The sequence below is a fragment of the Scatophagus argus genome, chromosome 22, assembly GCF_020382885.2.
Source record: "Scatophagus argus isolate fScaArg1 chromosome 22, fScaArg1.pri, whole genome shotgun sequence".
NCBI classification, from domain to species: Eukaryota; Metazoa; Chordata; class Actinopteri; family Scatophagidae; genus Scatophagus; species Scatophagus argus.
In genome coordinates this window covers 5,086,151-5,109,220 of record NC_058514.1, presented here as the reverse complement: position 1 = coordinate 5,109,220, position 23,070 = coordinate 5,086,151, and the positions used below count along the sequence as shown (strand labels likewise).

Here is a 23,070-nt window from a genome sequence, read left to right as displayed (position 1 = left end):
TGTTTTAGACTCAACCTAATATAAGGTTGATTTTAAATATGAGTGAAAGTGAGGGTTCCCTGGTAACTCACCTGACAGAGTGTGTACGTCATGTACTCAGTCCTCAGTACCTGGCTTGAAGGGAATAGGGGATATTGGGAAAAGTGTCAATCATCACGACTCCCTCCGTGGATCCAAAATACAAGCATGTTGTTGTCACAGGCGCACCACAATCAGTGCCGACACAGCAGGTGTTATGCCTTTAGCAGCCAATGAAAAGCACCTGCTGTGACTTCACTGATTGGGATGCGGAAAAGAGGGAAAGAGGCCTGAAAGATTCAAGAGGAGTGATACACTTTCAACAAGTTGTCAGGGTGTATAGTTACTTTATTTTAGTGATTATGTTTTTTTGGGGGGGGGGGTACAGGTTAAAGTTATGTGGATGAACACTGTAAAAGTAAAAAAAAATATATATAAAGGTATAAGCAACAGAATGTAGCCTTCTTAAAGTATCAAGAATAAAAGTACTCCTTATGCAGAATGGCCCCTGTCAGTGTTATATTGTTATAACATTGGGTCAGGACTGTTGTTGCATTAATAGCAACTGAAATGCTACATTTAGCCTGCTGCTACGTAATCTATAATAATGCATTAAATCTTAATCTGATGTATACGTGTATTAGAGGAAAAAGAAATATTCATTCTCACTGATATAGTAAGTAGCCTGGAATTTTATTTATATTTACTGTGTTTTTTGTATTTATAGTTACTTTTCACCACTGGGCAAATTACAGTTAAGCTTTAACAACCGCTGTGTTTACATCCACATAGTGAACAGTAAGTTACATAGAAACTAGTTAATAAAGCAATTGAACAATTGTACAATGCTGTCAAAATGTCTGCTCTTCAAGTTACTGTAGCCTACCACAATTTACTTTCTGTAATTCTCGCTGGTTCTTGACGTTGTCCAGATAATCCTGGTAAAGGGGGTTTCTTCTGATTGGCTGAGAACAGCACACCTTACAGCCTTACATTTGATTTAAATATTAATGTACCACCGGAAACGCTCAGCAGTGGATACTGTAGGCTAAATGTTCGAAGACTATAGCCTACTTCATTTATACATGGCTCAAAAACAGTATCACCAGTCAGAAATAACTGTGGAGTATGAAACACCTGTGTTACATAAGCGCGCGGCTGAGGAGCGGACTGGTTGCCAGAGAGCTGGGAATCTGCTTCTGTGGGAAAGCCGGGTGTTAGGAGGCATCCGGCTTTGAGAAGCACAAATTTAGTCACGATTCTTTTCAGGGTTTCGCGTGTAACGAGAGCACAGTGTCACAGTTTGAACCCCCTTGAACTTTTTCGCTCCGGGAACCCCTTCGGGATTACGCAAAGGACTTTCCACAGCGCGAACGGAAGCAGGATAAGCGACTTTCTGTCTGCGAGTCCCAAATGCTGAGGATGTTTCCAGGACAAGCGGAGTGAGAAGAAGCTCTTCTAAGGAGTTTTAGTTATACTGCGCAACTGAGTACCCTTTTTTATATATTCGTGGGCGACACTTTACATTTTCTCTGGATTTAAAACGCCTAAACGTTCATGGACACAGTGACTCCTACCGGGATCAAACCTGCAACCTTTCAGTCGCAGCGCAGCCTCTCCAACCAATAGACGGCTCTGCCACCCAGAGTCCTCCCACTAAAACAACCTGTTATCACATCTACAGTATGGACAACTGTACGTTGCACCTCCAGCAAACCCATCTAACAACTTTTCCCGGGGAATGGATTTAATTGTGTCAAAACGGGGATGCCTGCGTCTCCCATCATGACTGTCGTCTTTACACATTTTCCTGCCATACATCCAGTGGCTTACTGTTATTTTTGACACGTTTCTATTAAGAATTCAGATCCTCCGTACACTTAAAAGAGTTGTAGCCTAAATCTCGCCGGCTCTCATGGGACTGAGGCATTCGTCGCGTTGTTTGCTGCTACGGCGGAAGATGGCGGAGGCGGACAGCTCGGAGGTAGGGACCTTGTGGTGTCCTGCAGCCGGTGATAGCGGGACCGGGACACTCTCAGCATGGTTATTTTGATGGCGTGACAACACTTATGACTTAAATACTTTGTGTGCATCTGTTGTTTTTTCTTATCACCGTCGCATCCGCATTTAAGAATCGGCGTTGCACTACGGTGGCGTGCAAGCTAAGGAAAAGTGCATTTTCTCAGAGTCCTGCAGATGTTACGGACGATCTGAGCCCCGACCCCCTGTATTTACAATAATGGTGATAATGCATGCAGATGGTTTGCAGTTAGGTTAAGATCCGCTCCGGATGCATGGACGTCTTAAACGTCCCCTTGTCCGCTGTCCTTGGTGCTGAAACGGAACCTGCGTCTTCTGCCGGCTCTTCTGAGTCTGCTGTCTGTGTGGTATTATATTAATAGCTTGTGTTTTTAAGAATTTTTGACCGCTTATTATATAATTTGTCTTTGGCTTGAAGTTGATGGACTATGAATCTGTATCTGCCGCCGTATTAAAGTACAGGCAGGTCCAGTAAGTTAGCATTTTGCCGAAAACGCCAGGCTAAATAAATACAGTGCACCTGGTGCTTGTGTTTAATTGTATTTTGCAGTTCGAATGCTGCTCTGTTACATGCATGTCAAATGAACTTAAATTCGTGGTTCTGTTATTTCCTTCCATGAAATTCTTAAACCCTTTTTGACTCCTTCTTGTAAATCCTTGTAAATCCCTCCCCTTTTTTTCTTATTCCTCCTTAACAGCGGCAACAGTCTGTCTCGTCCCCCCTCTCCCAGTCAGCCCAGCCCTCCCCACTGCCTAAACCAGTGCCTACTGCCCACCATGTGCCCTGCATCCCCCATACGCCTCATGTAGCGGCCCTGGCCACCTGTCCTGGCCGAGGCAAGATTGCCAAGTTCATCAGCCCAGAGGAAATGACATCACGGGACTACTACTTCGACTCGTACGCCCACTTTGGCATCCATGAGGTAGGCAGGCCTGGCTGACAAATGGCAGCTTGGTATGGCCAGGGTGAAGGAATGACACCAGTGACTTCTGTCTAACCTGATACTCCTCAGCTTGCCAAAAAGTTTCAGTCCTGTTGGTCAGGTCTTCTGGCAGTAGGATGTGTCAAAAACTTTGGCTGAGTTAACACCAACAAATTTCCATGGGTGGACATGCTTTGGTTTTGGTAGCGATAGTAAGAGTAAAGTAAGTACAAAATAAGAGGAATCCCCTCCTCTAGTACTACATGAGTTTTAAGAAATTATGAAACCAAACACAATCAAAAACCTAAAGTTTAAAGCAAAACTGGGCTCAAACATAAACTTCAGAGCCACTGTCTGCTTACAAACAACCTAACTTAAAGTTTTAAGAATGATATGTTGCAAGGAGATTGAAAGTTCCTGAATTATCAGCGTTGATGGATGGTGTCACCATGCTGGAAAAAGAACAGCCTGTTCCGTTACCATCTGGCACAGAAGGCACCAGATGCATGTTAACAGTCTACACGCAGAGCTCCATAAATGTAAACAATCTGTGTCTTGTCTTTTACAGTCATCTACACTGAACTGCTGAATAAGGTTGTCGAGCTGCATCCCAGCTAGTGACCTTGATGTGCGGCTATGGTGGAAAAGTTCGGGGACATATAGACCTTCTTTAAATGTTCATATTTAGCATGTGGGTCAGGGTTTTGTCTCCTCCCAGACAAAGAGAGTGTCCTGATTAGAAAGCAAAGCAAGAAAGACCAGAAGTGGGATGTGTGAATGGGCTCAGGGAGATGGATATCAGTCGGTCCCCAAAGGCTTTGTGTTGTACTCCTGTCTATTTCAAGAAGCTCTTCCACTGTCACAGAGGCTTTTGGCCTAAATACTGCTACAGCTACCTCATTATACATGAGAAAATGTAAATGTATAATATAACTCACAGGATGAGGAAAATAGGCAACTGCCCATTTTTAATATAATGCATACACATATATTTGTTATGTAACATTATGTGTTTTATGTATTCCTTTGAGCTTTGGTCTATACCAGTTCCATATAGAAACTATAGCGGTTTGCGTGTTATTCAAGACCACAAAAATTATGCATCACAGCTTTACTTTATCTCTAATTTACACAGGAGATGCTGAAAGACGAGGTGCGGACGCTGACCTACAGGAACGCCATGTACCACAACAAGCATGTGTTCAAAGATAAAATCGTCCTGGATGTGGGTAGTGGCACTGGGATCCTTTCTATGTTTGCTGCCAATGCCGGCGCTAAACACGTGTATGGGGTGAGGCAGATAGATGTGCCCTTTGACCACAACCAAAGCCCGGACAGTGTAAAATTCTCATCATAATCGTCTAACAGCTTCTGTTTGTGTCAGAATGTGTGCATTTTCACTGGCCAATTTCATATCATATCTGGCTTCATTATCTTTCATACGTAGCCCCACTCCCTGTCCTCTTCCACCCTCCCCCACAGTCATGCACACACATACCCTGTCTTTTTAAAATTCATCTGAAGTAGCTAGCATCTTGTGTTTGGTCTAGAAAGGGGTAATCTCTCTCAAACAATCTTACACGTAGCAGCGAGGGAAACTGGCTTCCCACAGAGCCAGTCTGTAAGTCACAGGTTATACATTATCAACAGTGTCTCCCCAGTTATGTATGATTCATACACTGTATTACACTTATGGGATGGGAGAGAAAAGGATGTATTAGTTTTCATGCTGCTCGAGGTCTAAGATAAGCAACCAGGCACATTACAATTTAGATGGATTAGCAGTGTTTGATTAAATTTGTCTTTCCAATATCACCCCAAAGGTTAACCTACTGTGCATGTTAAGGGAAAACCACACTGATGAAGAAATAATGGGGTTTTTTTTCCAATTAAGGAAGATTAAATATTTTTTCTGCATTCTTAAAATAATGAAATGTCATGTTGTGTCATTGTGACAAACAACAAATAGTTTCTTGTGGTTTTATCCTCGTGTCCGCAGATTGAATGTTCGAGTATATCCGAATATTCAGAGAAGATCATCAAGTCAAATCACCTACACAACGGTGAGTTGAAGTGGTTTTTCTATTGCTGTAAAATGTGTTATATCTATCTGTCTGAGTGCCCGACAGTGTGATGACATCTGGATTAGAAGTAGTGTGAAAAATCTGCATATTTCCATCACTGCCTTCACACTTGACAATATTAGTCACAGTTTCGACGGTTAACTGGCAGCTCGCCTCTAATGTCAAATAGCCCTAATCTCTGCCATCAATCAGAATCCCCTCAGTGGTGCTGATTACCATTGTAAAATGCCACCATGAACTTCACAGATGGAGGACTGACAACAGATGGTGGCTTTCGTATCCTGTACATTTGATACAGAGCCGGTTTTTGTTTCATCTGTTTGCATTTCAGGCATTTCAACCTGATGTTCTTAGTTATGCATACATGAATGAACACCAGTGTATGTTAATAGTAAGTCTTTATTGTGTATTTATACAGTGATGGCTGCAAATAGTAATCATTGATAAGTATCCAAAGAAATTCTGTGCAGTAGTGGTTATTAATAATGATAAAAAAAAACATTGGAAAACACAGTTATTGCATCAACTAAAATACAATTTCCCACATTTTTTTAAGGTGTTGCAGTTTAAGAAAGAGTTTACAAAGAAAGCGTCTGCACATTATTCATCTTTAAGGCAGAAGAAATTATATGTGACACAAGCCAAACCCATCTGAGCATATTACACATTTTTTCTTTACAAGTTAGTTCATCATTTTCCTTACAGTCCTTTTCTAAGTTTCCAAAAATACGCAGTAGCTCCATTTATTTCACACAGTTACAGACTCTGTACTGCGTTACATCCATTTTACTTTGCCATGTAGTACATCCATATCATGGGTCAAAAGGGCACAAATGGAAAACAAACAAGACAAATCAAATTCATGCATGAATCACAGAGGCATGTGATGAGAGTTGTAATTAAGCTGTGCTCATTTGTACCAAAGGGTAAGGCAAAGAATAAAAAAGGAAAAGAAAAAAAACAATGTCATCTGAGAAGAGAATCATTGTTCGATTTGTATTAATGTGATGAAGATGCCGTGTGTTCATTTGTTGCCTGCTGTTTTGTGGCTCTCCGTACCGCAGTCATTACCATCTTCAAGGGCAAGGTGGAGGAGGTGGAGCTGCCTGTGGAGAAGGTGGACATTATCATCTCAGAGTGGATGGGCTATTGCCTCTTCTATGAATCCATGCTCAACACTGTCATCTTCGCCAGGGACAAGTGGCTGGTAAGATGGTGCTGCTGGAGGCTTGAGGCCGGTGGGCTGGACTTGTGTGTGTGTCCGGCTGGACAAATAAGGCTTTGACACATACAGTAAACACACCAGACAATGATGAAGTAGAGGGTTTACTGCACACTTGTGTCTGGTGCTCAGATGCTGAAGTCATATGCGAACAGGCTGAAGTCTTACTTCGGTAGCTGCCTGCAAGCTTGAAACTCGGCACGTGATGTCATATTACATGCCGGGTGTGAGAATAATAAAGATGATGGATGGCCCTGTGCGTGTGTGTGCAGTGATTCCTGAAGCTTTTCTCGTATTCAGAAACCTGGAGGCCTGATGTTTCCTGACAGAGCTGCACTCTATGTTGTGGCCATCGAAGACCGGCAGTACAAGGACTTCAAGATTCATTGTGAGTAACCATGGCAAATCTGTTCACTTTTTCTCTCACGTTTTTGCTAAGTCATTGCTTTTTCTCTGTCTCTCTGTACAGAGGGTAATTAATAACCACTGAGCAGATGAAGTGAAATCACATTCACACTTAGTTAAAACTTAACCAAAAGATTGCATTAATTGGCATGTTTTTGCCTCCCAGGGACAGCTGACATATGATAAGCATATGAAGTTAAAGTTAGCATGGCAGTTTACACATACAGAGGAGACACAGAGCAGCATTAGCATTTATTTGAAGTTGTGTTTCTGTTCACCTCATACATATTACAAGTCCAGTATTTACTCTCCTATTAGCTCTGTTTTTCTCTCCACAACTCCTGAAGGAAAACGAAGCTCTTCAGCTAAATGCTAAATGCTCCAATAAGTTCATTTGCTAGTCACAAAAATCTGTCTGCTGTTTCGTGTGATGTGAGCATTGAGACTAATTAAAACAATACAGCTGCATGATGTAAAATCAAAACTGAAAGTCAAAAATGCTCCGTAGAGCTGAAAGGAACTGCAGAATGAGTTCATGACTGTGTTCCATTACGTTACACACAGTCATTTAATCCATTGTTAATATGAAAATATCAATTAGAGCAGCATGAGCATAAACAAAAGGTCTTGGGTTTGTCACATTTTAATGAACCATCGGGTCTGTAATTATAATTATTAGTTAGTCATTAATAAGGAATTTCTCCACCACAGAGCCCATCAGGTTGGAGTCTGAAGCGTTGATCAATGGATTTAAGTCAGCAGTTTTTTTATAGACGTGGTCAATATGTCAACTTAAGCTCACTGAGTTAAAGTTAGAAAGTTATGTTATGCATTTGTGCAGCCTAGCATATATTTTAGCATAAAGTTAAAGCAAGTTATGCTGAATTATACAACAGTATAAAGGATTTTCCTAAACCTGGCAACCCGCTTTATATGTACAAATGGCTTTTTACTGATTACTAATCAAAAGTATTGATTAGCCATTATTAAAGCCATTACTTCCAATATAGAAACACTATTTAAAATGTGCCTTAGGCTATTAGAAAGTAGTACCAAAGGTATTTCACCCTGCGTGGGGCGTTTAGCTCACAATACATTCTCTGCTCTAGTTGTGTTTCAATAACTATCATAGCAGGAGTTCTGAGCTTAACATTGTGATTGAGATGAAAGCACCAATATTAAAAGGCACCATTCGCACTTGTACTTAGACACCAAATCTGGGTTAATAACTCCTACAGAGTTTCCTTTTAGTGCACAGGTGGTCTTGTCTGTTTTATTACATACATACTTTCACATAAATCCCAAAAGAATTCAGTCAACCCAAACCCTCGCACTCTTATTTATAGTTTCTCTCTGCGTTGGTGGCACATTCCACCTTCTCGTCATTCAGATTTAGTGTTTGGCCCCCTGACAAAGAAAGGTGGAGTGAAGGGACAGAGGGAATGGGGGAGGAAAATGCCTGCTTGGTGTGTTTTCTGTCCAAATTATTATAATAATAATAAAAAAAGACTGCCAGACATGGTGGAGGAGGTGGAGGAGGAGGCCCGAGTCTATTTTCAGGAGGGCTTGTCTTTCTCAGCATAGGGCTGGATAGACAGAAAGACAGTGTCAAAGCTGGACTGTCTCTGTCTGTCTCGCTTTAGTCTTACTTTCTCTGCTACCTTTTTTCCCCTGATAATAAGTGTATGAAAATTCAGAAATGATTTTTATGTTGTGTTTATGCACAGGGTGGGAGAACGTGTATGGCTTCGACATGAGCTGCATTCGCAATGTGGCCATCAAAGAGCCTCTGGTGGATGTGGTAGACCCCAAGCAGGTGGTGACTAATGCCTGCCTCCTGAAGGTTAGTCCATGTCATTTGTCTCTCATGCCACATTGTTTTGTACTTTGAAAAAAAAAACAGCGTGTTCAAGGCACACATCCCAGCAAGCAAAGTTTTTAAATCTGTTTTGTCTGAGACAGCTATCAATACCTGAGCCAACCTGAACATCCAGCTGAGACTGTTTTCTAGCACACTATACAGGTTCCTGGAGAGCTGTAATAGACTGTGGCCCTGTTTTCAATCTTGAAGATACAACAGTGGCTTGTCTTTCATCTCGCAAATGAACAGAGGATAAGAGCATTCAGAGAGGCAATAGTCTCTTTCTTTGTCCCCTTCACCTTTCTTTTCATTGCCTTTCCTCTTTCACTGTTCCTTGTCTGCTTCAGTTTTTTCTTCCAATTCTGAGCATCCAATATCTTCAGTCCTATTTCTCCCTCTTTTTTTGTCTCATATCATGTTGTAGTCTCATTTCTCCTTCTGTCGTTCCTCCACACTTCCTCTTACCCTTCATCTTCTGTCACATTCTCTGATTTAAACAATGTCAGGCCTCACTAGTCTGAGTGAATAGGGAGGTCTCGCTCCGGCTCTCCCTCAGTGCGATGGTGAAATGTCACACAAGAGCAGGCATTGAGTCACCGGTGGGGCTGAGACAGGCTCTCCCATCACTTGAATAAGCACCAGCCCTCCTTTTGTGTTCAAGAAGGTGATTTATGTGTCAGGTTGGAGGGTGGTTAGTAGTCAGTGACATGCTGGTCTGAAGATTAATTCTCACCGTCTGTATCTCTTTCACATGCATGTATTCACCCCAAGCCCATCTTAAATCAAACTGCCACTCATTCCTCACACGCTAAAATTACAAAGTTGCTCCCAGGGACTCCCCCCAACTCCTCCGCCTCCTCCCACAATTTGCTGTATATGAACAATGATTGTATCATTGGAAAGGACAGAGGTGTTAAATCGTAATCTGTCATGCTGACGCCACATGGCCGGGCGATCCGTAGCCCAGTAGGCTGGGCAAGATGAACACATCCTCTTAAATACAACATCATCTACATGCAAAGCAGACACACCTGCTCCACTCCTATTTTCAGACCCACAGTGATGCCTGCCAGGTAACAAAATGTGATAGTTGAATTTGTGACCATATTCATAAGGCAATGCTTGATATAGATGCACACACACACACACACACACACACGCACAGCCTCCCTCTCTTGTGGACTTGAGGGAGCACACCCACACAGCATGTGTACTGTGAGCAGGCTTCGTTTGCCAGCCGTGATTCAACCTGTGGGCTTTCACAAACATGCACTCACTCACACATGCACAACGATGGTGAATAATCAAGAAAGATTGACATATACATGATCCACAAGTGTGTGTGAAGTGGCAGGTGGGTGTGACAACTTGTGTGTGTGTGCCTGCGCTTGTGCACGTGGTGTCCTGTTGCTGCTACTCACTCATGACATTTAATGAACTGAATAGTGATATCTCTTGAAAGCAGTATTTGAAAAAGTATGTTTTTCTTTTTTTTTTTTTTTTTTTGAATACCCACAGGAAGTGGACATCTACACTGTGAAGCCAGAGGACCTGTCCTTCACGTCCGCCTTCTGTCTCCAGATCCAGCGCAACGATTACGTCCACGCTTTGGTCACCTATTTCAACATCGAATTCACCAAATGTCACAAGAAGACTGGCTTCTCCACCGGTGAGCGTGATTAGTTCATAGTGCTATGTTGCAGCACAGTTTCATTGGCTCACATCTTGACATTTTCTGACTCCACCAGAGGCAGAAGAAAATTTGTGGTTTATATAGGATTTAAAAATTACTTTTACTGTTCTGTTAATGTCTGTTTGAACAGACATTAACAGAACAGTAAAAGTAAGGTGGAGTGAAGCTCATATACATACATACGTAATACTAAAAGAATAAAGAAAGGTCTAAGCGTGGACAACTGTAAAATAAGGCTAGAGGTAAATAAGAAAATATTTCTATTATTTGCGTTGAGTCGTGCTTTAAGCTTTTGGTTAAAATGCAAGAAGTCAGAAAATACTTCATAAAAGTTGATGAGGTTTTCGCACTCCATCTGCCCTACACTGAAATAACCAACAAGCATTCCTAAAGCTGTTTTGAGCAGTAAAGTCAATGTAACGAAGCTACTGCATGTCAGCATCGCAGCTCTTGGCTACACTCTGCTGGTGTTGCATGAGCTGACCCGCTGTTTGCACCAGTGGACTCACCGAGCACTCGTGGTAACGTGGCGTCGAGGATGCCTGTTATAGAGAGGGTGGCTAAGCTGTTATGTAAGCTTATGTTAATACATTCATGCATCCAGTACTTACATAATGCTGTGTAGAGGAGGTTCTATGTTTGGCTGAGTCTGTCGGGCCTGAGGCTCGGCATGACTGAAGGAGCTCCTCTCCTGTTGTCCACTGGATTTTCTCCCACAGGGAGAGTGAGTTTCTGCCGCTTTCCTGTTAAAAATCCTCCGAGGGAGCCGAGTACCCATTGGAACCAGTGCATTTTGTAAAATTTAATAATGTCTCATGCTGTCCTTAACTCCTCTTCCCTGCCTCTGCTTTAACTGTTTCCTCATCAACCTCCAGATGCTTTACCTTCCTTCCCCTCTATATCACATTCTTGTTACTTTCAGTTAAAAAAATAAAAAAATAAAAAAAAGGTTCCAAAATTCATATATGGGCACCAGGGGTAAAATTAGAAGAGGACTAAATCCACTAAGGAGGGAGAGCAAATGAGGACCAGGTGAAACTCATCAGGGCAACACAAAGACAAAGACAGGAAATGTGCAGGAATACGTGACACAAGAGGTGAAAACTACAAAATAAAACAGGAACTAACTGTACTGAATCTTCAAACCATGACAGTTCTTCTTTTTTCATTCCTTGTCCTGTTTCCCCTTTTTGTTCATGTGCGTATATTCTTCACTTCCACTCTTCCTTTCCACTACCTCAGCTCCAGATGCTGCCAGCACACACTGGAAGCAGACTGTGTTTTACTTAGAGGACTACCTAACTGTCAAGAAGGGAGAGGAGATCTTTGGAAGCATTGCTGTCAGGCCCAATGAGAAGAACGTGGTAAGGCTCAGGAGAAATAAGCACTGAATAGTCTGGGATTTTGTCACCTTTACACAGCAAGGCTAGCACATTCCCTGGTTGTTAGTGGGAAGTTCATATTTAGCTACAGGCATGAGAGAAAGGGTTGCTAGCAGAATATACACTATATGGAAGAATTATTGGGACACCAGCAGGGACTTTAATGACATTACTTTCTAAATACATCAACAGCTTTGCAGCTGTAACAGCTTCAACTCCCCTGAGAAGGCCTTCCACAAGATTTTAGAGTGTGTCTGTTTCTGCCTATTTGTGCAGTACAGCATTTGTGAGGTCAGACACTGATGTTGGACCAAAAGGCCTGGCTCACAATCTCCATTCCAGTTCATCCCAAAGGTGTTGGATGGGGTTGAGGTCAGGACTCTGTGTGGGCCAGTCAAGTTCTTCCACACCAACCTCATCATCTATGTCTTTATGGAGCTTTGCTTTGTGCACTGGGGCACAGTCACACTTGAATAGAAAAGGGCCTTCAACAAACTGTTGCCACAAAGTTGGAAGCATACCCCTGAAAAACAGCCCCATGTGAATACTTTAGTCTATATAGTGGACCTTTAAAGAGCATTTTTGTATGTGTGTGTGCATGTGTGTGTGAAAGTCTTGTGTGGCTGCTTTCTTACCAAGTGTTTATTCTTTGCCTTTAATTTCTCAATTAATTGATTAAAAAAATCTGTTATGTTCTGCAGCGGGACCTGGAGTTCACCCTGGAGCTGGACTTCAAAGGACAGCTGTGTGAGGCTGCCATTTCCCACGACTATAAAATGCGTTAGGAACAGCCTCCGACCTAACAGCGACCCTCGGCCCTTCGAGACCCACTTGGAGAAGAGAGGGGGAGGGCAGGGCACAGGCTCTCCAACAAGGAGTCCAGTTGACCAGCGAGGGCGACCAGACGCATCGGATTGGATGCCATCATGCCAGCGCCTAAGTGATGTCATCAGAGCAGTCTATCAGCAATAGTGCCATCTTCTCCTGTACCAACTTGACCAACTCGGGCACATCGTTGAATGTAACATCCCAAATGAACTTGATTTTTTTCTTCTTTCACTGGTTTCTGGAGATTTTTGTTATTCTGAGTGTAAAGTGAAGAGTGTTTTTAATATTAGTGCAGCTAATTGAAAAGCATTGATCTGCGTGATGTGGAGAGGGTTACAGCACAGTCACCATCAGTCTTTCCTTTAGTCATTTGTTAAGATTTATAATAGAGGGTACCGTAACTGATTGTGTCTTACTTTATTATTTATTGTTTGCATGTAAAAGTTTTTTGCTTCATTGATTTCAGAAAGATGTGAAATGTTATTTATTTGTTTATAGGAGGATAATCCAGAGCAACTGTACTTTGGTGCAGGAATAAGACAGAGCCTCAGAACAGTAACAAACACGATGCAATATGTCAAAATGTACCATTTTGTTTTGGAGATCAGACAAACACAGAGTATGGAAAAAAAAAAGATGAACACGATGATGAATAAAATGTCAAAGAATCAAGTCTGATTTTCATCACATGATTTTACCGCCACTGTAATGAATTCCAAATAATTTCACTTTCAGCTTCAACACAGAACACGACTATATTAAAAATCACTACCCCAGACAAACAGAGAGAAATCAAGACTTGAAAGCTAACATTCAGTTTTGAAAAAGCTATGATTTATCTCTTGGGTGACGGTTATCGAAAGTTATTATGATACAGTTTCTGGTTTAAAACTTGCAGACAGATCTACTGTGATCTGGCCACATTATTTACAGGAAATGACACAGCAGTTTATCATTTGAGCTTGACAACATGTGGTGCATTTCTGGGCCAAAATAAACTCTGCTTGTTAAAAGACACCATTTTACTCTATAATAAAGGCCCAAGGGTGATTTCGCTGTTGTCTTTGAAACACCACATATTCAATGTCCAAGAGGAACTCAGTGAATCGAGTGTACACTTCACTTGCAGCAGGCTTTCTTCTTTATGGGCTGAGCACTGAGGATGACTGTTGTGTCTCTCACCGTGTCTTCCTGTTCCATTAACACTCTGAGTAAAGACAGACAGAGAACACAGTGTGAGCCGGTTAGATCAATCTCCTGACAGAGTAAGCACAAAAGGCCATCTGCTCCTCACTCGTTACAACATACATATGATGACTGGTGTGTGTGTGTTGGGGGGTGTTGTTACTCATTTGATTCATAGACTTGATCTTACCTGGCCAGGTGTGTCAGCGACTCTGTCACATTCTTGGAGGTGTAGGCACTGACCTCGAAGAACATCACCTTGTTTTCCTACAGGATATTGAGAGGATGGTAACAGTATGAGCGGTTTAAGTGGGGTTGCAGTCACTTTTCTTTTTGAGAATGAACATGGAGCTGCCTCAGTGCACAAAAATAAATGATAGATGAACTTTGAATTCAGCTCACATAAGCCAGCTGCTCGGCTTCTTTGAATGACACCTCCCTGTCTCCATCCATATCCATCTTGTTGCCCAAAAGGAGGATGGGGATCCCTTCTCCTGCTGCTTCCTAAAAAAAGCCATCCACAGCTTTTTCTTATATGGGAGGTTGTGACATATGATTTTCCAAGACAAGCTAAAATTAAACTAAGCTAACACGCAGAGGATTTCCCAGAGTCAAAGGTCGGACCTGAACGTTGGTGAGCCACGGCTTCACAGCCTTGAAGCTCTCCTCCACAGTGACGTCGTACATCACCACCACACCGTCCGCCTTGCGAAAGAACTGCTTGGTTATGCTGCGGAACCTGTGACGATGAGAGGGTTGGACTGTGACTGCGTTTTCCCGAGCGTCCACAATGATTAGTACCTGGATACTACAGTACTTTTGCAATATTATATCAAAAAGATATTTTAAGGAATGTAACAAAACTCAGTCAATCCTAATCAAACTCTACTTTTAAGTAATATGCTAATTGTACACTATTACATTACTGAGGGAAAAATACAATAATGTACTCTTGAAGTAGTATTCCTTATTAGTATACTTAAGTAGTACAGTGAAACACACAAATTCAGGACCAGAAATTTTCAAGTATATTACAATGTACTTAATTGCTATCCAGCACTGCAGAAGGACTTTGAGGTACTATAATAATGTAAAAACTGTCCAAAAAACTGACATATTTTCATACTCAGGTATGGTAAGTAGCAATGGGTAAACAACAACACAAATTTCAATATTATGTCTATTGATTAGATGTTTATTTTGACTTTATTTTCTCACTTGCGAATCCAAGTTGTGCTTTGGATAAAAGTTTTCTTTTGGCTTCACTTTCTTTTGTGCCCAAAAAATAAATACTGACCTTTCTTGACCTGCCGTGTCCCAAAGCTGCACGGCTATCTGCATATTGTCCAGGGTTAGTGTCTTCACGCTGTAGTCAATACCTGATCAGAGGCAACATTGTATAACCAGGATATATAAATCACTTCTTACACTACACCGCTCATGTGAAGTTAAAATTCATTGTTTTTTGCACAGAGCAATAAAGACAAAAAAATGGCCACTAGGGGGTTTTGCGAGGTGTGACAGGTGCCACTGTTCAGAGGAGAAATCGGGGGAACAGAGTGGAGATAACGAGGCTCTAGTGAGGGTTGGGAAAAGATGAAAGGGAAGAAAAATTCATCAGAAGTGACATAATCTGCAGTACAATGTGTGCCGGGGCTCTTAGACAGGCAGTGTGACTTCACAAGCCCTTTCATGTGATGCTAAGGCGCAGTCCGATCTTCTGTATTAGCATCCACAAACACACACATACACACACACACACACACACGTGTCATCTGAATTCGTTCAAAACAGCCTCTGATGCTTTTGTGCATACATACAATATTGTTACAACGTCTCTCTCTCTCTCTCTTCTCACCCACAGTAGCAGTTGTGGAAGGGTGGAAACGGCCCTCGCAGAAGGAGCGTAGCAGGGATGTTTTGCCTACACTCGAGTTGCCAACCAGGACCACTTTGAACAGACGGTCTGGGGCAAACAGAGCTCCTTCTTTTGCCTTCTGAGGATAATAAAACAGCCAAAGGTTAATTAATGTTAATCTCGTTCATTTTATCTGATTCATTACCTCTGCAGGAACTCTATGAGTAGCTTCTACCACATTTTTGCTAAATTAAAAAAGACCTATTTGAAGTTCTTAATCAGAGGACATACTTGCTGGGTCTCCTTCCCAACAGGCTGTCCTCTTGGAGACAATGTGAAGCGGGACTTCCTTGCCAGGGGAGCTTCTCTTGACACAGGGGCTAGTGGGTCGTTGGAGGGTGGGGTGGCAGCCATGGCAACACTTGTTTCAATCTCACTCTGAACTTCCTCTTCCTCCTCATTGTCCAACTCGTCCTCCTCCTCACTGAGCTGGTGCAGCAGAGGTTGAGGCCCTCCTTGGAGCAGGTGGGGAAGGTGGTCCTCCTCGATGGAGATGACTCGACGGAGGGGCCACCCATCTGGCGGGGCATCCAGGACCTCCTCTTCTACCCCTGTCTTCTTCTCAGTTTCCACTTTCTTCACTCTTACCCTGTCTTTCCCTGTCACCCTCTTAGTGGGGGTTGTCTTGCTGGGTGATTTTTTGGCCTTCACCTTCGCATCGTGCACTTTGGATGGAGCAGGGTTGGCGTAACCGTTGGCTAAGTTTTTCTTTGCCGCTGGGCGTTGTTGACATGTGGGCGTTGTGGTAGCGGAGGAAGGGATGGAGGAGGTGTCATCCTCACTGCAGGAGGAGGAAGCAACAAACACGATTTGAAGGTGCTCTATAGGCAAGGCCTCTAGAGACTGGTAGGACCCGTCCACCAACAGTGGGGCTCTTTAAAAAACAAAGGGGAAACAGAGGATATGCTGGATCAGTTCAGATGCAAATCTGGTCTGATTTTAGTCTAAAAACCAAAATGTTAATTTAATTGATTGTTGGAAGCATAAAGAATCAGATATCCTCTGTTTTTCCTCCTTTGATACATGATTTTCCACATCACACTGAGCCTGGAATCCCTCACTGTCACACAGGGAGCACACAGACAGAGGTGATTTGTGTTAAAAGAGTAGGAAGAGAAATGAATCACCTTTTCGCCGGCTGGTTGGTGTCATCGAATATGTTGGCGAGGCCCGCTCTCTGCTTTTGCTTCTTTCTGAGTGAGGTTCGAGGCTTATTTGAACAGAGGGGATGCATGCTTGTGTTACAGAGGTATTTAATCGATCAAGTATTGCCATGACAGACGCTGCCCCACTGCAATCAGGTCAAATGCCTACTCACCACACCACAGCATATGTCTCGCTCGTCTTTTAAATGTTTGTTCATCTCTCTGGGCAGATGGAAAAAGGGATGTTAACGAGAAAGATTTCATCGGCTGCAGAGAAGAATACACTGAAGCTTAAAAAAAGCACCCACCAAAGTCTTTAGCTCACTTTGCAGCCAGATTTGTGAGGTTTGCCAATTAGGACTGAACCAGAAGCCAAAAAGATTAAAACCAACTACTGCACCGGTTTGATATGTTCTCATGGGATGTTCTTATCGTACCTGAGGAGGTCGAGCTGCTTCATGAGACTTTGCTTCTCTCTCTGCAGTCCCTCAGTGACTCTGTACATTTCCCTGAGACGAGAATGACAAACACAAATTCAGTATGTGTGTTCGTAGTCTCGATGTCCTTACTTACTTAACAGTAACTCAAGGTCAGGCTTGGTTTAGGTTAAATAAGACTTAGGCATGTCTTGGGCATAGCTGGAAATTAATTACAGGAAGGAATCGTTCTTAAACAATACTTAAATATGTGTAATAGATGTGTGTGTGTGCGCGCACATCTCTTTCTCCTGGTGAAGACGGGCAGCCTGCTCCTGCAGCATAGCCAGCTGTTCCTGGGCCAGCGCCAGCTCCTGGCTGGTGCTCTCCAGCGCTCGGGACAGCTCGTCGTTGGTCATCTTCAGCTTGACGTTCTCCACGAAGCTCTCCTGCCTCTCACTGTTCAGCTCGTGGCACTGGAGCTCCAACTGGAGGAAGAGGGAAGCACACGCAGGAGTGAAACACACCAATACTGAGCGAGTGTACATGCCCAGTGGAAAGTGACCTCTCTCCCCTTCAAGTATTAATACCATCCACCCACACTGCCATATTCACACACATTCTGAATAAGATTATCTACATTGTGTTGTGTTGTGTTGTTAACTTATAGGTAAATGTGTGAGGAGTTATTTCTTCATTAAATACAGTGTCAATAATTCCAAGCGGATGTTTAACGTCTAAACATTGTGTGAACGAACGCTGTTGATTTGGCTCGGGTCTTGTAAACCTTTTTCTGCTTCTGGAAAAGATGTTCCAGCTCTTTTTCTTTTGAAGACAGTTGGTACTCCAGGTCATGGCTGCGCAGCTGGAGACGCTCAGAGTCCTGCATGGCCACATCAAGCGACATATGATTTCAGGTTAAAGTTCCCCTTCATACATACATATTTTCATATTTTCAGAATAATACTTAAAGTTTTCTATCCTCATGATGCACATTGAACATCCATGTAAAGTAACAAAACAGAAAAAATGCATATTTGAGTGGAAGGGGACAAAAGCAGGAGCAGGAAATGGATTCTCTGACAGCTGTTATTTTGTTGCTCAAAGAGGTGCTGCTTCAGTCGGTTTTGTTTGTGTTGACGCTCTCGTACCTTCAGTAGCAGCCTGTCTTTCTCGTTTTTGATCTGCGCCTCCATCTCTTCATATAAATGACGGATCTCACTGTCGTGTGTTGCAGCTTTCCTGCAAAGAGGAACAATATTGGGTATTCGAGATATTGCAGTCATTAAGGGTAATGGTGAATCAATGAAAGACACAATGACATCATGTAACACCTGGGAACAGAACAGCATTTATTTCTAGGTTTAGCTTAAGGTTGTATTTTTCCCTCTGTAGCTGTTAACACACATGTGCCTGCACACACACAGCAGCTGAGCTTCATTTTCAAAAGAATACAGAGTGGTATTTACATTCCCTCTGACATCTGTTAAGACCCAAACAGCCAATTAGTAAAGTCTAGGGGAATAACAAGCTGTTGTACCATGCAGTGCCATGGGAAAACTACCATGTGCACTAAATCACACTGATTTAAGCTGCAATTTGGCATTCAAACATGTTTCTCTACGTATCGTGGGAGTAAATCTATGAAACATACTGACCAACATATATAGTGCTATATAAGTTTTACTGCTTTTCATGTCCCCATCATGCAAAACATTCATGGTCTTCCACACCAGCAGAAGGTGGTCAGACTGCAGAGTGTGCCTCCAGATTAGTGGTCATTTGACACGGATAAACGGGTTGTTCTATAGAGAATTACAGGTAAATCCATGCAAACACTTGCAGACTGTGGGCCCGGCATGGAGCAGTAATGTAAACACACACACACACACAGTTATGTCACTGTTTCCTTAGATGGCTAATGACACAGAAGAGAAAGAACGTTTGCTTCATGTGGTACATAAAGTACAGCTCTTAACACTTCAAGTGTGGCAACCAATTGAGAAATGTAGCCTTTTTATCCCAAGATCCACACTCACTGCTGCAGCAGCAAATAAACACCACATTTCTTTCATCCCTGCATACCATATGTTAACGTTTCCCTTCCCTATTCGTTCCCTCCCTTCATCTTGTCCTTTGTTTTGCTTTGTTTTTTCTATGTCCCACCCAGGCAAGAAGAATCTTATGAGTGAAACTCCATAGCTGGAGTGAGCACAGTCTCTTTTTCAGCCATCAGTGTGTGTATGTGTGTGTGTGTCCTGTCTGACTACCTCTGGAGGGCAGTCTCCATCTCCTTTTTCTCCTGGTGAGCCTCTTTGATTTGGTGGGTGACCCTGGCCAGGAACTCCTCAAAATTGGACAGGAGGTGAGGCTCATCTCGCCTGAGCTGTGTCCAAAGAGTGCGCACCTCTCCCGGACTGGAGAGAGGGAAGAGCAAAGACACAATGAGGGTGATTAGTCTTATCTTCATCTCAAGTGTGGATTATATCAGTCACACACCATGTTTTCACGTGTAAAACACACCGGAAAAAATCCATATACACACACAAGGGTTTGCAGCGATTACACTCACTCCTCAAACACATTACTGGCCCCCAGGCTGTCCAGCAGCATACAGAAGTGTTTCTCCTCCTCGTCTTCGACTCCTGACAGCTTGGCCTCCCATTGGCTTTGATAAAGGGCCTCCTTTGCCCTAAAGACTGGGCTGAGAGCCTGGTTTTGGTCGTCAGCCACAGAGATCCTCCGGCCATGCAGGAACTGACCTGAGAAAAACACGCAGAGGGTGGCAGCAGCATTTTGTGATGATGCCACCACACATTAGCTTTGGCTAACTTTTCAAAACATAACATGCCATCATCTTTCCCATTTATCACTTGTGCCTGAAAGGTAAAGATAAAGATACTGAATAAAGCAGGAGAGCCAGACTTTGTAACTACTGAAAGAAGAAATAATGCAGTTTTCTTCATACAAATGAAAATGAGAATTCATAAGTATTAAATAATGCGTTTGCTGGGTTCAATACACTCTGGAGTTTTCCTGCCACAGCCTTACTTGCTCCAGTGTGGCTGGTAGCTTGTGATGGCTAACGTTAGAAAACATTTGGCAGAGTGGCCTCTGTTTAGCTAAAATTACATAGTCTAGCTTTAAGCATTTATTGGCTTCAAACAAGCATATTATTTTCCATGAAAGAGTCCATTGTTGCTTTTTTGTACAGATTCTACTCAAAGCCATATTTGTCTGTCATTTGTTCCAGATGTATTAGCTGACAGAATTCAGTTCACATCAGAGTTAGCTGCATGGAGGAAGCCACAGGCCTCCGAAGGCAGGACACCTACTGAAACCAGAGGAGAATGCCTCCAGCGTGAGGTAACCAGTGTGGTCTATATCCAGGGAGTCAAACACATCCTCCAGCTCCTCTGCAGACAGAGGCAGCTCTCTGTGGAGCCTCTGCCAAGAAAACACAAACAGCACACACACAGCACATTTAAACGCCGTTTCATCGAGCTGAACTGAGCAGGGATTATCAGCAATGCCAAACATGGTGCACAGTGTGTTTAGGAGTTAATAAGAAAGAATTTAAAGAAACGATAACTAAAACTGTGGAGCCTTAAATCAGCCATATCTGTCTCTGTATTGCACAAAGGGTCTGTTTTATGTGTCACTGTACACAGCTGTTCTTGGAAACCCTTGACACAAACAGCAGCAACAAAAAGGCACGGCACTGACGAGGGCCCGTCCTAATTAACAGACAGCGCAGCCCGAGCATTGTTGGCGCTTTGAAGAGGCTTGTGTGCATTGTTCCTGCCTGTTTTCCTGTGTTCGGTTTAAGCCAGAGAAACAATGTGTGTGTGTGTGTGTGTGTGTGAGCTGAACCAATACTCCATCAATGGTGCTACTCTGCCACTTCACCAGCTGTTCGAGTGTGCCGAGTAGGTGAAGTGCTTCTTAAACAACGGTGATATAACAAAAAACCCATCTCATTCACTGTCATTACTGCGCCACGTGACGCTGCATATGCCACAGGTAAAAGCGTGTCCTCTTCACCTTTTCTTCTTCTCAGCGGGGGCTTAATGCATTCACTGAGCATGCATGCATTTTAAAAGACAGCGAGACATTAAAGGAGTGTGTGCGGGAAAAACAAACCTCAAGAGGAACAACAAAGACAAAAATACAACAGCAACTATTTTGTTAATAGATTAGAAGAAAATATGAAAATTCCAGACCTTAAAATGTGAACATTCATGCTATTTATGGCCTTACATGACAGTTAACTAAATATCTTTGAGTTTAGCTTGGACAATAAAAGCATTTTCAAGGCTCAAAGAACCTGCGAAGGTCTCCTGATCTCCAGCAGTGTGGAGACTTTACAAATACACTCTTAAGACACTCAGCCTCCACGTCCATCTAATACACACACACTTCAGCAACACACACGCGCACAGCCTCCTTCTCTAACCCTCATATCTGTACGGGTGATGAAGCCTTTGCCCTCCACATCGCAGGTCCGGAAGAACTCCTTGGTCTTGTCCAGCAGGGAGATTGGACCCCAGTCTGACCCTGTCCTCCCCTGGCTCAGTCCACAGCCATTCACCCTGCTGTCCTCCTCCTCCATGTCTGGGGCTCCTCTTTAGGGACACTCCAGCAGGTCTGTGTATAAGTAGCATGTATTTCAGCGGCAGTCAGGAGTGGAATCAGACATCAGCCCTCCTCACTGGCCCTGTCTCCAGTGCTCTGGGGCTCTTACAGTCACCACGACGACAGAGGCAGGAAGTCGCATCAGATGATTAAGTCGCTGATAACTTTGAAGCTTGTGCATAAACTCAGAACTGTTTGCAGGCTCCTGTGAGACAGAGAGAAACAGCATGAATACTAAAGTGTTGGGAAAGGTGTGGGAAAATGTTACATGAGTGATTAATGCAACTTTTGTTACAGCTAAACACTATTTCCCTTTTTTTAAAAAATAAAAAAAGCCAAGAACAAGAAACTCACAAAGGTAAGTAAACACAGTGTAAAGGATTATCTTAATACCCAGCCATACAGAACACATGACAGTGTAATGCCTGCAAGACTGTAAGAGCTGTAATGTTTCCCCTCAACCGTTTCTTTCTTTCAGCTAAACTTTATGACTCAAACAACACTTTTAAATACGAGGGTGTCAGAGATTCTGAGCAAGCAGCAGAAAGTGAAATATGGGAGACAGACATCCGATTTATAAGTCATGATGTGTCAGCGAAACTCCTGTAAAGTAAAAGTTCGTTTTAATTAATGAGTGAGACGTTGGTTTCATGTTTAAAAACTGAAAATCAGACATTAAATACATTAGACTCATTTCAGTATCCCCATGACTTTTAGAACACAAATAAATCCTATTTATCCACAAGTCTCATTTATGTGATCCTCTGCAGTCTAACTGTCAAAAACTCTTCTAGATCTTAAGTATGATGGATTAGAAAATCTTCGGGTTTTTCTTTACAACAAACGCAAACCCTGTAGCAAATTCTCTCTGCTCCTGACCTTAGTTCACACTTTACCACAGCTTTAACATACTTCACAGTGAATCCTGAGTCACACTTCTCAATAGACCAGAACCAGAAGAAAAGCTCTTACCTTTTTCAAATGACATGCACAAGACGCCGAAGCCGCTCTAAGTATCAACGGAGCAGCGGCTGCACTCTGTGTTTAGGAAGTGTTGCCTCACTGATGAATGTTAGAGAAGTCATTCTGCAACCATGTGATGTCATGAGGAAGCAGCCTGAGGCTTTGCAGTCTGCGTCTGCACGCTGACCCCACAGAGCCAGAGAGAGAGGGACAGGGTTGTAAGGTAAACTCTTCGTCTCTCTTCACGCAGCATGTTTACATCAGCTGTAACTATGGCAACAGCAGCCCCTTGACCTCCACTTGGCAAGAGTAGAGGCTGCTTTGCATTATCAAAATAAAACCAGAAAATAAA

General features: G+C 42.8%; 2 protein-coding genes and 1 long non-coding RNA gene across 4 annotated transcripts; 1 reads left to right on the top strand and 2 right to left on the bottom strand.

The window, feature by feature from the left end:
• Window positions 1–1,127: 1,127 nt before the first annotated feature.
• On the top strand, window positions 1,128–13,128 carry prmt8b (protein arginine methyltransferase 8b). Its single transcript, XM_046379009.1, has 10 exons — window positions 1,128–2,002; window positions 2,757–2,981; window positions 4,117–4,272; window positions 4,981–5,044; window positions 6,130–6,272; window positions 6,588–6,675; window positions 8,420–8,535; window positions 10,072–10,222; window positions 11,489–11,610; window positions 12,330–13,128. Exons 1-10 carry the CDS (start codon window positions 1,934–1,936, stop codon window positions 12,411–12,413), a joined length of 1,218 nt encoding a protein of 405 aa, XP_046234965.1. The 5' UTR covers window positions 1,128–1,933; the 3' UTR covers window positions 12,414–13,128.
• On the bottom strand, window positions 5,450–11,235 carry LOC124053651. The gene is made up of 2 exons (XR_006842198.1): window positions 10,858–11,235; window positions 5,450–6,171 (listed from the first exon to the last, which is right to left on the bottom strand). It is a non-coding gene; the product is annotated as an uncharacterized LOC124053651 (long non-coding RNA).
• On the bottom strand, window positions 12,729–23,013 carry cracr2ab (calcium release activated channel regulator 2Ab). 2 transcript variants are annotated; one of them, XM_046379005.1, is made up of 18 exons: window positions 22,728–23,013; window positions 21,577–21,960; window positions 20,456–20,567; window positions 19,693–19,882; window positions 19,391–19,537; window positions 18,272–18,362; window positions 17,908–18,003; window positions 17,421–17,608; window positions 17,142–17,213; window positions 16,878–16,926; window positions 16,687–16,769; window positions 15,791–16,433; window positions 15,500–15,638; window positions 14,939–15,020; window positions 14,266–14,380; window positions 14,044–14,145; window positions 13,832–13,908; window positions 12,729–13,663 (listed from the first exon to the last, which is right to left on the bottom strand). In XM_046379005.1, exons 2-18 carry the CDS (start codon window positions 21,730–21,732, stop codon window positions 13,576–13,578), a joined length of 2,430 nt encoding a protein of 809 aa, XP_046234961.1. In that variant the 5' UTR covers window positions 21,733–21,960; window positions 22,728–23,013; the 3' UTR covers window positions 12,729–13,575. The 2 variants fall into 2 exon arrangements, with proteins under 2 accessions (XP_046234961.1, XP_046234962.1); XM_046379006.1 differs by having other exon boundaries at window positions 15,791–16,340; window positions 22,728–23,003.
• Window positions 23,014–23,070: the final 57 nt, after the last annotated feature.

Excerpts from the sequence above, each read along its gene's own strand:
- prmt8b (XM_046379009.1), top strand. The coding sequence starts at position 1,934 with ATGGGACTGAGGCATTCGTCGCGTTGTTTGCTGCTACGGCGGAAGATG. Across the intron at positions 4,273-4,980 it reads GCGCTAAACACGTGTATGGG|ATTGAATGTTCGAGTATATC; the intron begins GTGAGGCAGATA and ends TCGTGTCCGCAG. Across the intron at positions 5,045-6,129 it reads GTCAAATCACCTACACAACG|TCATTACCATCTTCAAGGGC; the intron begins GTGAGTTGAAGT and ends TCCGTACCGCAG.
- cracr2ab (XM_046379005.1), bottom strand. The coding sequence starts at position 21,732 with ATGGAGGAGGAGGACAGCAGGGTGAATGGCTGTGGACTGAGCCAGGGG. Across the intron at positions 14,146-14,265 it reads CGTGGCTCACCAACGTTCAG|GAAGCAGCAGGAGAAGGGAT; the intron begins GTCCGACCTTTG and ends GGCTTTTTTTAG. Across the intron at positions 13,664-13,831 it reads TCGCTGACACACCTGGCCAG|AGTGTTAATGGAACAGGAAG; the intron begins GTAAGATCAAGT and ends GTCTTTACTCAG.